The 13982-nt window shown below is 46.4% G+C and overlaps 1 protein-coding gene across 2 annotated transcripts in view; it reads left to right on the forward strand.

The window, feature by feature from the left end:
- Positions 1-13982, forward strand: part of TSPAN2 (tetraspanin 2) — a 49131-nt gene that overhangs the window by 9306 nt on the left and 25843 nt on the right. For both annotated transcript variants that reach the window (XM_066268218.1, XM_066268219.1), the window contains exon 2: positions 9169-9271. In XM_066268218.1, coding sequence (XP_066124315.1) covers positions 9169-9271 — 103 coding nt within the window. The remainder of the gene's footprint in view (positions 1-9168; positions 9272-13982) is intronic.

Below are 13982 nucleotides of genomic sequence, written 5' to 3' on the forward strand. Positions count from 1 at the left end.
CTCAAGCCAGTGACCATGGGGGTCATGTCTATGATCCCACGCTCAAGCCAGGGACCCCACACTCAAGCTGGTGAGCCCCCGCTCAAGCCAGTTAAGACCGCGCTCAAGCCAGTGACCTTGGAGTTTGGAACCTGGGTCCTCTGCATCCCAGTCTGACGCTCTATCCACTGTGCCAGCACTTGGTCAGGCCAAAGTTAACTTTTAAATAAAGTGTTTGGCTTGTTCCAATCTAACCTGAATTCTACTGAAACTGTTTTTTCTCCATTGTCTGTAACAGCAAAAACTGGGCGATAATCATTCTTATTGATTGATATTTAAGAGTCCTGTTTATCTGCTTGAGAGTAGTTCTCTTAAACTATCTCAAAGACAGTAGGCTAATAAATAAATATAGTTTAATGTCCTGGCTTTGTTGATATAAAGCTCAATATAGATGAGATGTCACAGTAGTTAGTGCAGCCTCAGGTGAGTGTGTGTGCAGTGACTGAGCCTGGGGAAGAGCCAGGCGGACGCTGCAAGGAGAAGCCCGGAAAACACAGGAAAGACCATTGTTGTCCTCCCAGAACCCATCTCCTAGGTGAGGGAAGGCAAACATTGGGTTTATGTCACTTGGGTCTCTTGGATGACTTAGTAAATTAGATTTTAGCTCTCTATGTATTTGATCTTCACTCAATGAAGTCATCCGCTCACTGGACTCATTAGCCAGTAGTCTGTGACATTTATTTTGCTGTAGAAAGAAAGCTATACAGCCATCATCATTCTCCAACTTCTTGCTAATCTCTCCTCCCCTCCTCCTTTCTCTATATTCTTCAGAGAAAAGGCATTATGTATAACCATGGAATAATTTTCCACTATTTATATTTAAGATACCTGCGTCATCATTCATAGCAAGCTTTTCCTTTTCATCAGGTTAGTTTCCTTCCCTTGAGCTTGGTATCCCCCTAGCACCTCTCTCCTGACTCCTGGCAATATCACTTGATCCATGCAAGTTAACTTTGTAACAACCTAAACAGAAGAAGGCGTGTTTAGCACAGTATACAGCCCAACGTTCTTTCCAAGATGCATGGACCACTCCCGATTCTGTGGCAGTTTGGAGTACAGAACCCTTCCATCAGGGCAGGGAATTAAGCATTGATTGATTTAAGAATAGATCCTTACCTGAAAGAAGTCTTTCAGGAATTTCTCAGCAATAGCTTGTTCTTAGGAAATTATTAAAAGGTAAAGTGTAGGGGAAATCAGAAACACAGGTATCTAACCAGAGCATTTCCAAACTAACAGCCGTCTCATCCCATGCCCCAAGACCCCCAACCCCAGTTTCACCTCACCTGATCCTGTGGTTGGGACAAGGGCAGCCAGGTTCCTCGGAGGTGGTTTTGTATGGATGTCCTGTGGCATTTGCCTCTTGTATTTCTTGACAGAACCCTTGGTTTTGAGAACATGCTATCCGAATCCTTGACTTGCTTTCACTGCAGACAAGGATGGAAATGTTGGGAGCTGGCTTTTCTCTTTGAGAAAATTAGTATCATCTGTCAGAGCAAATGCACTTCTGCTTTATGACTGCTAAAAGGATGAGACTTTGTTACCCTCGTGGCATCATAAAGTGCTTTGCGATCACATCAAGGATTGTGAGTGCTCATTGTATGATTCTATCCAGGATAAGAATTGCCACCAGGAGCATGTATTAGCTTAAAAGCTTTTCACCGAAACTGTAGAGTTAAAAAGTCATTTCCAACTCTGTGACTTCATCCCAAAGAAGAGCATTGCAAATGAGTTGTGTCATGTATACACATAATGTTCACTCTGGAAAAGCAAGAATACGCAACTGACATGTTCATTCTTTCATCTGAGTGTAGTGTATGTGTAGCTGTGATTGTATGAAATGTCCACATACTTCTGCCTGTAAAAGGCATGTATCAGTTTGTTCTTTGTGTTCATGTAGGATGTGAAGCACACATCCCCCATGCTTAGGAAACACAGAACTGACACTATATGCTCTATTTTTGTTTTGAGTTTCTGTGGGAAAATGTTTTGCCGAATGTGTTCAACAGTATGTTCACATAGTACCTTCTGGGGTGTTTCCCAGGTACAAATGAATTTGAAAACACTGCTTTGCAAGGTATTCCCTTGAATGGCTGTGAGGGAGCTTCTGTCAACCTGTCTTAGGTCAGGTTCATTGGGTGGCTTGAACAACAGAAATTTACTTCTCACAGTCCTGGAGGCTTTAAGTCCAAGATCAAGAGGGTGGCTGATTTGATTCTTGTTGATAGCTCTCTTCTTGGCTTGCAGAGTGGGAAGGGAAGGGAGAGAGGAAGTTAGGGAGAGAAAAAGAGAGAGGGAGAGAGAGAGAGAGAGAGAGAGAGAGAGAGAGAAAGAGAGAGAGAGAGAGGAAAATAAAAGCAACAATACCATCATGAGGACCCTACACTCATGATCTCATCTAAACCTAATGACCTCCCAAAGGCCCCATCTCTAAATATCATCACACTGGGGATTAGGACTTCAACATGTGAATTTGAAGGGAGGGGCACAATTCAGTCCATAGCACAGCCTAAATGATACCTTTGTGAAGGGCCTCCAGTCATTCACTTAACAGATGTCTGTTGGGAGCTTCTCTCCAAGGCAGAGGGGTAGGTGCTCAGGACGCAGCAATATAGACCCTGTTCCTGCCCTCATGCAGCTCTGGGCTTAATATAAAAAATTACAGAAATATTTAAATAGGCCCTGGCCAGTTAGCTCAGCTGGTTAGATAGAGCATTGTCCCAAAACACCAAGCTTGTGGGTTTGATTACCAGTCAGAGCACACACAGAAAGCAACTAATGAATGCACAACTAAGTGAAACAATACATAAATTGTTTCTCTCTCTCTCTCTCTCTCTTTCTCTCTAAAAAGGAAGGAAGGAAGGAAGGAAGGAAGGAAGGAAGGGAGGGAGGGAGGGAGGAAGGAGGGAGGGAGGGAGGGAGGGAAGGGAAGGGAAGGGAAGGGAAGGGAAGGGAAGGGAAGGGAAGGGAAGGGAAGGGAAGGGAAGGGAAGGGAAGGGAAGGGAAGGGAAGGGAAGGGAAGGGAAGGGAAGGGAAAGGAAAGGAAAGGAAAGAGGGAGGGAGGGAGGAAGGAAGGAAGGAAGGAAGGAAGGAAGGAAGGAAGGAAGGAAGGAAGGAAGGAAGAAAGGGAGGAAAGAAGGAAAGAAAGAAAGTATTTAAATAGAAATGGTTATAAGAGACATGAAGGAAGGTACATATTTAAACCAGATGGGCTTCCTAGGGGAAGCAACACCAGAGCTGAGAGCTGTGAGTGGTGTGAGCTAGGTGAATTGGAGAGTTTTCTAAACTAGAGCAGAGACCCCAAGTGGAAGAAAGAACTGAAACTGTGGCTAGAACATCTAGGACAATTTTTGTCTCCCATCTAGGTAAAAGCACATGCTGTCTGAGAACGTCTGCAAGTGAGGCTTTTTACCCAAAGGGGAGCTTTCTGCTGGGCTTAGTCATTACAGAGAAAAACAGCATGTGTTGGCTTTTTGTGATCAGGGCTGCTCAGCCTCCCTGGGGCCAGTGGGGGTTGGGGGGACTAGACAGACTGGAGGTTTGGGGAGTGATCTTCGTATTTTTGCATCTTCACACTGCCTTTCAACTTAGTGCCATTCTCAGAACCATGTTTGTGATTTATGAAACATTTTTAAGTGAAAAAAATATGTCCTTAAGATAGAACATTTCATCAGCGATCCCGGTAAAATAAAATTGAAATTCATTAACAAGCTCTACTTCTTGCTGAATGACTTGTTTCTGGCCAGTAGCCACTTCTTAAGGGAAACTTTTTGCCCACCAAACTTTGCTTTAAATGCTTTCTAATCAGGTCGGCCCTCCCTCCTGCTACTTTAATTTTAGAGGACAAACTGTCTTTTCTAAAAACATATGCTGACAATTTGCAATGTCGTGTCCTGTGAACTGTATGGAATATAAAGTTAGCTACAGAAATAATTTACTTGTGAAAGTGCATAATATAATTGTATCCAGTGAACTCCTATTTAATGTCATAGATGTCTATGTCATTGTCCCCTCACTGCTATCTTCTCATCTTGTTTTTTTTTATTTCTTTACTCTTTTTTTAATAGTAGGCATAATTTTGCCTTCAAAATCCTGTTTCATCACATTCTCTGAGAGCCTAACACACAAATGGGCACTCAGAAAAGAAATGATGACTCAAGGAATGATAGCAGACATCTTCTCGTGGGCCAGTTCTGTGACTGGTTGCTTACCTGCAGGGTTAGTGTCCCTCCTGGACCATCTCAGGGGTCAGCTTCTCCATGAGCCCCTGAGATCCTCTGGAGAAGGGACTAGGTCTTCCTCATCACCCTTGGCTCCTGGCTCACATTCGATGCTCCATAAATGTTTATTAAGTGATTAACAGCAAAGCCCAACTCATGCTGCTGTATGAAAAAGCCCATTCCTAGAAAACAAAAGTATTTCTGGTACTAATTACCTCGAGGCTTGGGGATTGGTACAGGAAGCAGGGCAGCCCTCAGCCAAGTTCTTTAATTGGTAGAGTGGGTTCTTCATGGTCCTCACTACTCATCACACCCACTCCCTAGCGTCCCCCACTGTTGCCTGCAACCACTCCGGCTTTCCCTTTGGCTCCCCACTGTGTCTGGCAGCAGGCAAGGAACACTCCTCATTGCTCCCAGGATGAGTAGTTCCCCTCTCCCCTCCCTTCCTGGCTCAGCCATAGGCTCTCTGAGGTAGTAGCAAGCTAAGTAGAAGTCATGAGCCACAGTTGTCCCAACAGACCCCTCAAGCCCCAGACTCTGACCTTCCCCAGACTCCTTTCTCCCCAACCCCATGTTCCAAGTAAGAAAGCGAAGTCCTTACTCACACTGTTCACTCGTCCCTCCAGTCCTTCCCTGTTCAGTGACTTCAAACATATTCTTCAAGATATAAATCAAAATGGAATGTCTCATGCTGAACGCTGGTTGTCCCCGACAGTGTGAGCACTGTCCTGCATGGTATTGCGTTTATTAGTTTGTGGGATCACCTTGAATGTGAGGGTAAGAGTTGTGTCCTTGGTATCATTGTTTCCCCAATGCCTAGCAGTCTCTGACCAGAACCACAGTTGATTCCCTGAAAGACAGGGAGGGAGGGAGAGCAGATGCGGGTGGGGATAAGAGAAGGAAAAGGACAAAAGAGGTAGCCTCTCATTCCTTACTGGTTCTGACATTGGCTGAGGTGTGGTGTTGTGGCTGAGAGTAGAAGGAAAAGAAGGTATGGGAGGGGCCTAGGGGACTTGATCTGACCAGTGGTGGTCAACCTGGTCCCTACCGCCCACTAGGGGGCGCTCCAGCTTTCATGGTGGGCGGTAGTGGAGCAACCAAAGTATAAATAAAAAGATAGATTTAACTATAGTGAGTTGTTTTATAAAGATTTATTCTGCCAAACTTAGCGAAAATCTGACATAAAGTACTTGGTAAGTAATTATTATATGCTGTAACTTGCTGTAACTCTGCTTTATAAATTTTATAAAGTAAAGTTACTTCCCTACTTTATCAATCACCATTACTGTGCACCGGTGGGTGGTTAGAAAATTTTACTACCAACAGAGATACAAAAGTGGGCGGTGGGTATAAAAAGGTTGACGACCCCTGCTCTAGAGGATTAAAATTGAGGATTCAAGGGGGCTGCAGGCTTCCTTTGGGTCATTCAGTAAACCTTGTCTTCCAGGGTATGTGACACACAGAGCTATGGGACTCAGTGACAGTGGACTTGCTCACTTTGTTTCTGACCAGGCTAGACTTGGTGTGAACTTTTTTCAAGAAATTTCTAGTAGAACAACCAACCCAAGTCCAGTGAATGCAGAAATTCAAGAGCCTTACAGGAACAGCAAGTTAAACAAGACCCTTTGGCTACATGGTCCCTGTCAGTGCCACTTTTCAAAGCAATCCTTGTCCTCGGGGCTGGCCAGGTCCTCCTCCACAGTGTCCACAGTGTCCCTGCCACAGCGAGTGGCTGCAGGCGGGGAGGATTCCCTCACATGGTGATGACATTCAGCTAAGCCACAGTTTCCTTGACTCAGGAGGAAATCCATGTGGTTTGGAGTTGAGGGGGCATGGAGGAGCAAAATGCAGGTTTTTTCTCATTGCCCCATGGCTTTAAATTGCAACGTCTCTTTTAATTTTCCATTATGCATCAAACACGTCTGTGCCAGCAGGGGACAAATGTATTCCATCTGGGAGGGTGATCCAGACAGCTATAAATTAGAGTTTTTGTACAGAGATGCCAAAAATGTGGCCACATGGTAGGGTGTCCCTGGAACCAGTTACCTCCTCCACTGTCTGCTCGGTGGCTGCAGGCCTCATGCCTCTGTGAATAGAATGCACTTTGTATTTGGAAACTGTCTTTCCATCAAGTCGCCACAGAGGCAGGTGGGCAAGGTTGCTGGGGAGGCTCTGCTGAGCACAGCCGTCCTGGGTGGCCGTTGGCACTCCCAGGATGGTGCTTTCCCAAGGGCATCACTCTTTCTCCTGCACCTGAAACAGGACCATGAAGCTGCTTTCCTCCCAAACTAAAGCACAACCCAGGAAAACTCCCCACTTCGTCTTGATTGAACAAACTATCCTATCAGCTTTTAAAGAAACAACATATTTAAACGTATAAGAGTGATAGATGCTTCATGCAGGAAACTTAGAAAATACAGTGAAAAGAAAAAGTCACCTGTAATCCCACCCTTCAAAGATAAATAATACTGTTTGAGCAACTTCTCTTTCAATATTTTTCCATGCCATCTTCCCCTTTTTAAAAATGCAAAAATTTTTCAAGCAGATTGAGCCCAGTTCCTTGAGCTGTCCCCTCACATTATCCAGTGAGTGCCTTCCTCTAAGTACTGGAAACTTTGACTTTACTCCACAGTAGAGACTCAGCTGGTAGAACTTGGCCCCCCTAACTCTTCCTTGTTGAAGTCATGCCTTGCTTCTGAAGGACCTGGCCACAGAGGGGGTCGGCCTTGAGGGGGCAGAGGGTGAAGGATCAAGTCCTTATATAAATCCAGCCAGTAGCCCCAAAGGTAGTGGCAGGCCTTACAAGTAGCCCGGCAACTAAAAGGATCCTGTGTACCCAGGGCCCAGCCTGCCCTTGACTTTGGTATTACTTTTCCTTCTGGAACCTGTCTTGCTCACTGTGTCCTCCTGTTACCCTGTTGGGGCAGGGGCAGCCTCTACCCTGTTCTCCGGTGAGAGGCCAGGGCAGCCCAGCACTGGAGGGGTTGGCAGAACCAGGGATATTTTTACATTTCTGCTTGCTTTCCCCTTGTGCCTTGAGCTCAGAAGGTGCCCAGTGAACATCTGTGGACTGATTGATAAGATAAAATTTGAGATGGTGTTTGTGGACAGTGTGCTGGGGCTGGAGCCAGCTGGCAGGCAGTTGTGACAGTCCTGGAGGGGCAGAGGAGTGGCTGAGGGAAAGCAGGCAGTAACGATGCCAGCTGCCAGCCTGCCTGCGCTGCCACACCAGCTTCTTTGCCTCTCCTGGAGCTACGCAGCACACAGACCATGCTTTTTTAGAAAATTATTTTTTCCTTTCTCACTTTCCATGGAAACTCAAAATAGCAACCAAAAAAAAAAAAATGGACAAGCTCCCTCCCTCCCTTCAAAACCATCCCCAGGCAGTGCAGTGACCATGGAGGCCCGGGTGGGGGGCAAAAGGGTAGGAGGAGGGGGTGGGATGCAGATGCAGCTGAGACAGCCCTCTCACTGGGCGCTGCACCAGAGGTGTGGGCAGGCCTGAGGCTGGTGTGCTTGCTTGTAATCTACAGAGGTGGGTTTCCCCAGGTCTTGGAGTTCATATTGCTCTTGGTGACCCAGCATCTGAAACACAGTGGTATAGGTTAGGAAGTCCAAAGTGCTCAGCAAGGGACAGTAAGACAGGGTATAGATGCCTACCAGGGAGACTTACAGAAAAGCTTTTTGAGATGCCTCCCAGGCTGCACAGACCGTGTATGCCATGAACCAGCCTGAAGAATGGGGAAACTGTGCTTGGAATCAGGAAACTCCAGTTGTAACATCACACCAGGGAACTGGGGGCTCTGAGCACTTCATGTCACCTTCCCTGAAACATAAAGGATATAGCCTTCCAGCTCCAGAGTCCTGGGCCTCCAGCTTGATCATGGACCACCGGCTTGCTCTGGGTGCACACAGTCCTGGGTACACATGCTCCTGATGCACTCAGTCCTGAGTACACATGTTCCTGATGCACACAGTTCGTGAGTACACATGTTCCTGATGCACAGTCCTGGGTACACATGCTCCTGGTGCATACAGTCCTAAGTACACATGTTCCTGATGCACACAGTCCTGGGTACACATGCTCCTGATGCACACAGTCCTAAGTACACATGTTCCTGATGCACACAGTCCTGGGTACACATGCTCCTGATGCACACAGTCCTAAGTACACATGTTCCTGATGCACACAGTCCTGGGTACACATGCTCCTGATGCACACAGTCCTAAGTACACATGTTCCTGATGCACACAGTCCTGGGTACACATGCTCCTGATGCACACAGTCCTGAGTACACATGTTCCTGATGCATACAGTCCTGGGTACACATGCTCCTGATGCACACAGTCCTGAGTACACATGCTCCTGATGCACACAGTCCTGGGTACACATGCTCCTGATGCACACAGTCCTGAGTACACATGTTCCTGATGCACACAGTCCTGGGTACACATGCTCCTGATGCACACAGTCCTGAGTACACATGTTCCTGATGCACACAGTCCTGGGTACACATGCTCCTGATGCACACAGTCCTGAGTACACATGTTCCTGATGCACACAGTCCTGGGTACACATGCTCCTGATGCACACAGTCCTGAGTACACATGTTCCTGATGCACACAGTCCTGGGTACACATGCTCCTGGTGCACACAGTCCTGAGTACACATGTTCCTGATGCATACAGTCCTGGGTACACATGCTCCTGATGCACACAGTCCTGAGTACACATGTTCCTGATGCACACAGTCCTGGGTACACATGCTCCTGATGCACACAGTCCTGAGTACACATGTTCCTGATGCATACAGCACTGGGTACACACGCTCCTGGTGCACATACTCCTGGTGCACACATTCCTGGGTGCACATGCTTCCCTCCATTCTTTGTAAAGCATGTTTACTTTTCAGCTGGCAGGGTCGGCTGTCATTGCCTTTGGACTATGGTTCCGGTTTGGAGGCACCATGAAGGATTTCTCATCAGAGGACAAGTCCCTAGAGTACTTCTATGTGGGTGAGTGACATCAGCTTCCCTAAGCTTTAGCAAGAGCTGTCCCTGGACTCCTGGGGAGGGGAGAGAAGAACAGAGGGAAAGGAAGGAGGAGAAGCCCAAGCACCTTAAGACTCCTCCTGGCCTTGGGGGAGGATGTGTTCCAGGTGGGAGAAGACCCTGCCACCCCCTCTACTCGCCCACACATGGCTCGTCCCTCTGCCCTCCAAACCCAAGAAAGGCTAGTGCAGGAAGACTAGCCCGTGCTGCTACTCCTTTTAGCCACTTCAAGAAAAGAAGCCCAGAATGTAACTATAATTTGTTTCCAAAGAATTAGGAGCTCCCTTCTGCCCGCTGAATGAAGTGGGTATGCCCTAGTCGATTATTATTCACTCACCCACCTGAAGTGGAGGGTGACTGAGGTCCCGCAGAGTCCGGGCTTTATTTTGTGGTCCTGTATCTTACATTGTCTATGAGAGGAGCATAATTCAAAGTGAAGAGACATTGTAGGGTTTGGAGGTGCTCATCTCAGTCCCTCTGTGATGTGACATGATGAGGGACTGCAGAGGGGAGGTGGGGACAGGGCTGCCTGGGAAAGAGGCCTCAGTGGAGCAGGGGTGATATGATAGTCCACCTCCCTCCAGCTGTAGGAAGGATGAGGAGTGTGAGGTAGGCAGAACCCTCCCATTCTGAGACAATGTGATAAGCAGGGGCTGAGGGTCTCCCCCTGGGTCGAGAGCCAGCTCTCAGTCTGCTTCCAGTCCTCTTTGTGGCTTTTCTCATTCTGCAGCCAAGTGCACCTGGCCTCTGGATTTTAAAACATCCAAGACCATTGTCAGTACAGGCTATGGCCCTATGTGACTGGTTGTTTTAGGATCCACTCCAGCCGCAATCTACACTTCAGCTGTTTATGGTGACCTCTGTGCTTGGGGTGCAGCGGGATTCTGTAGAGATCATTTGCTTCAAACCCCAAGAAGTGCAGAGCTGTTTCCCAGAAGGGTCCAGCATCCAGGCCCCACTCAGAGCCAGGTGTGCCCTCACAAAGGCCCCTCCCAACTGTGTGATCTCCTTTTCCGATCACCCCACCCCTACCTACCCAATGCCCTCCTGTGAGGAAAGCAACCATATTCATGAGGGTACTTTTAAGAGGAAAGCCTACTAAAAGATGGAATCCATAAGGAATCCCATGTTTCTATAAACACCCAATTAGTTTGAGTTCCACTAAGAAAATAAGAAAAACTGCCATTTTAACTAACATAGCATAAAATACGCATTCTAATTTCAGAAACTTTAAAATGCAAAATTAATGAAATGTAGGAAAATAAGTGTGCTGGTGGGCAACCTCCAGAGTTAGGTCAGCGGTCAAAAAAGTCATCGAAGACCCAAGTAGTCTTCACCTTTCTACTCACCACCCTCAGGACAAACTCAAACACGTCCCCTCAGGATTACAAAATAGCTGCTGTGGCTCCAGGCATCATCCTCATACGGCAGCATCCAAAGGGAAAAAAAGGAAGTGTTACCTCATTCGACCCTTTTTAGGAATGAATAAAACCTTTGTCAGGAGGCCCCCAGCAGACTTCCCCTTGCAGCTTATTGGCTGGAATTGCACTGTGTGCTCATGCCCAAACCGTCCTGGCCAAGAAGAGAATTACTGTGGCTGCCTCCCTGACTAATCGGGAGTCACCATGGACCTGGAAAGGGGCCCAGTCTCCCCATAGGGCCTTGGACACAGACAAAATTAGAGTTTTGTTACAAGTAAGGTGCAGAGGAATCTGCCATTCTACTTAACTCTGAACTGCTCTTCTTTTCCACCCGCATGGTTTCCAAAGGGTACCCACCCTTTCATCCAAAATCTGGCATGCATATTTAGCATGTCTTTCTTCCTTGAGGAACTCCTGGCTCTGAGTACCTTCTTGGAAGCATTCTCCTCTCCCAGAGTCCCAGAGCAGACCCCAGGAGTCCCAGAACAAAGTACAGCCTATCCTCGGCCTACACCATCTCTGAAAATCTTTGAGCCCTCCCCAGGGACCCACAGGGGCAGTCAAGGCAGGGTACAAGGAATGCATCTTCTCTCATTTTGCTACTTATTTCATAACTTTTCCTATAATTTCTAACTCGTTTTAGCACAGTCATAACTCAGTGCCTACTGGATCAACCACAGCAAACTTCCACCCAGTTTTCATGAAATTCTTGCCTCTCTGAACATATACAACATATACAATAATCAGTAGCAGACAAGAACCTCAAGGCTTGTCAACACACTGGCTGGATAAGCCTCAGGGCAGACGGGTGCTTGAATGGGCCCTTGGAGGACAGATGAGTTCCAGGTAGCCCGAGCTAGGGGGAGCCTGATTCCTGACTCTGAATTAGCAGATAAATGGTAGGCAGCTACCACCCTTTCCTGGCCTGTCTGGCTGATTGTTCAGGATACACTTATAGGGGAGTATTCCTAACCTAGTTCCTCCCAACCATTTACAGTGGCTGATTAGGATGAACTTCATTTTCTCTCCCCACTATAAGTTGAGTTACTTGATGGCCTAACACGAGGTCAGTCCCAACAAAACAGTGGAAATCCTTTGCTCCTAAAATTCAGGTATGTTGGCATTCAGCCTGTCTGCTCTGCACATGCTACTGGGTTCACACCGAAACCCTATTTACCTCACAGTCCTCAGGTGTGGCCCTCAGACTTTCCATCAAAAGCTGCATTTGTGCCCTCAGGTAGCAGGGAGGAGCCCCCCTCAGTTAGAACCAAAACATGGGAAACATTGACCAGTTCAGTTACAGTCAGAGATTGTCCTTCAGGTTGTTTGCATAACTAACTGCCTAACACTAGCCACACCACCCCTTTTGAGGCTGAAAGACTTAAATCTCTGTAATGTGATTTCTGAGCTTGAACTGGAAATTTTCAGCCATAGTAGAGAAAATCCATTTTAAAAGGCTAGGAAGACCTGGATTATGTGAAAAACATAAAAGGGACTGTCTCCCTTTCAATGATAGTGAGTCTCTGGCTATCTAAAAAAGCTTTCCATAGTTTTGTTTTTTTTTAATTTGGGGATTTTATAAAATATTTGGAAAATATGGTTATGCATTCAAGCAGGAGTGCCTCTATTCTTTGTTTGTAGGCTCTTCTATTTGGGAATAAAAATAGAACCTACCCATGGGTACATCAGCCAGCATTCAGAATCCTGTGCTCTGCAGCCACACAAAAACATTTGAGAACACTGGACTTGCCCCATGAAACTTGCCATCTATTTCAAAAGGCTCATAGATGTGACCATTTAAATTATGATAGAGGCCCTGGGCGGCTGGCTCAGCAGTAGAATGTCGGCCCGGTGTGTGGAAATCCCAGGTTTGATTCCCAGTCAGGGCACACAGGAGAAGTGTCCATCTGCTTCTCCACCCTTCCCCCTCTCATTTCTCTCTGTCTCTCTCTTCCCCTCTGCAGCCAAGGCTTCACTGGAACAAAGTTGGCCCAGACGCTGAGGATGGCTTCATGGCCTCTGCCTCAGGTGCTAGAATGGCTTTGGTTGCAATGGAGCAATGACCCAGATGGACAGAGAAGCGCCCCCTAGTGTGCATGCCGAGTGGATCCCAGTCAGGCACATGCGGGAGCCTGTCTCTCTGCCTCACCACTTCTCGCTTCAGAAAAATACATTAAAAAAAATTATGATAGAAACTTCTGTTCGACTATATTCTAACTAAGTGATATTTGCAGCCCATGCCTCAGGGGCATTCTAAACTGGTAAGCAAGGAGTTAAGTTAGGTTTGAAAGACCAGACAGACTGTAATCACTGGACAGGATGAAGAATGAAGACTGCAGAGGTCATAGGGCAAGATGACATGAGGCATGCCTGTGGCGCACTGATGAGCAAGCCCAGGCCAGGCAGAGGACTATTAGAGGAGTATAAACAGTTGGGCTATGGTGGGAGGTAATATTACAGATGTTGGGGAAGGAAGTAAGACAAGCATTAAATCTTTGGGTTAGTTAATTTGGTAAGGTGTAGAAGACTAATTTATATTTTGATATCACTGCAATTTTTAAAAGATTATTCTGGCAGCAATGGGATGAGAGGGGAGTCACAGGACAGAAAAGAACAAGCTAGACTGGGTATAAGAGGGTATGCATGGGATCAGTGGTGATGGAAGGAGACTTGATTTGGGGTGTTAAACACTCAATACCATAGACACATGATATATTATAGAATTGTATACCTGAGACCTAGATTATTTCATTAATCAATGTCACCCCAATAAGTTCAATAAAAAAGGAGAAAAAATGAACAATTTAGATTATTGATACAGTTACACATAAGGACATGATGATTTCAGTAGGAACAGAAGAAACATTATTAAACATTATTAAAAATATTATCAAACATCATTAAATTCAGGGACAGAAGAAATTCAAAGAACAAATGATGTCAGTAATAGAAACTAAGCCAGAATTAATGTAATGATTTTTAGACAGGAACCCAGAGGACAGAAATAAGAGACCCTACCTAGTCAGAGGGAGGGTAGGTATATGAAGTGGGGTGAAGTCCCTAAGTCAGCCTGGGGACAACCTGTCTGCTCCAGAAACAAAGTGCTGCTAGCAACACCACAGGTACAGCTTTGGGTCCGATATAAGAAAACCTTTCTGGGGAATTGATAAATCCAAGAAGCTGAGCTGATTTCCACAGATGAACATGAACTCACCTCTACAACAGTATTTAATATACCACTAATGTTGCAACAT

Source organism: Saccopteryx bilineata, chromosome 3 (assembly GCF_036850765.1).
Source record: "Saccopteryx bilineata isolate mSacBil1 chromosome 3, mSacBil1_pri_phased_curated, whole genome shotgun sequence".
NCBI lineage: Eukaryota > Metazoa > Chordata > Mammalia > Chiroptera > Emballonuridae > Saccopteryx > Saccopteryx bilineata.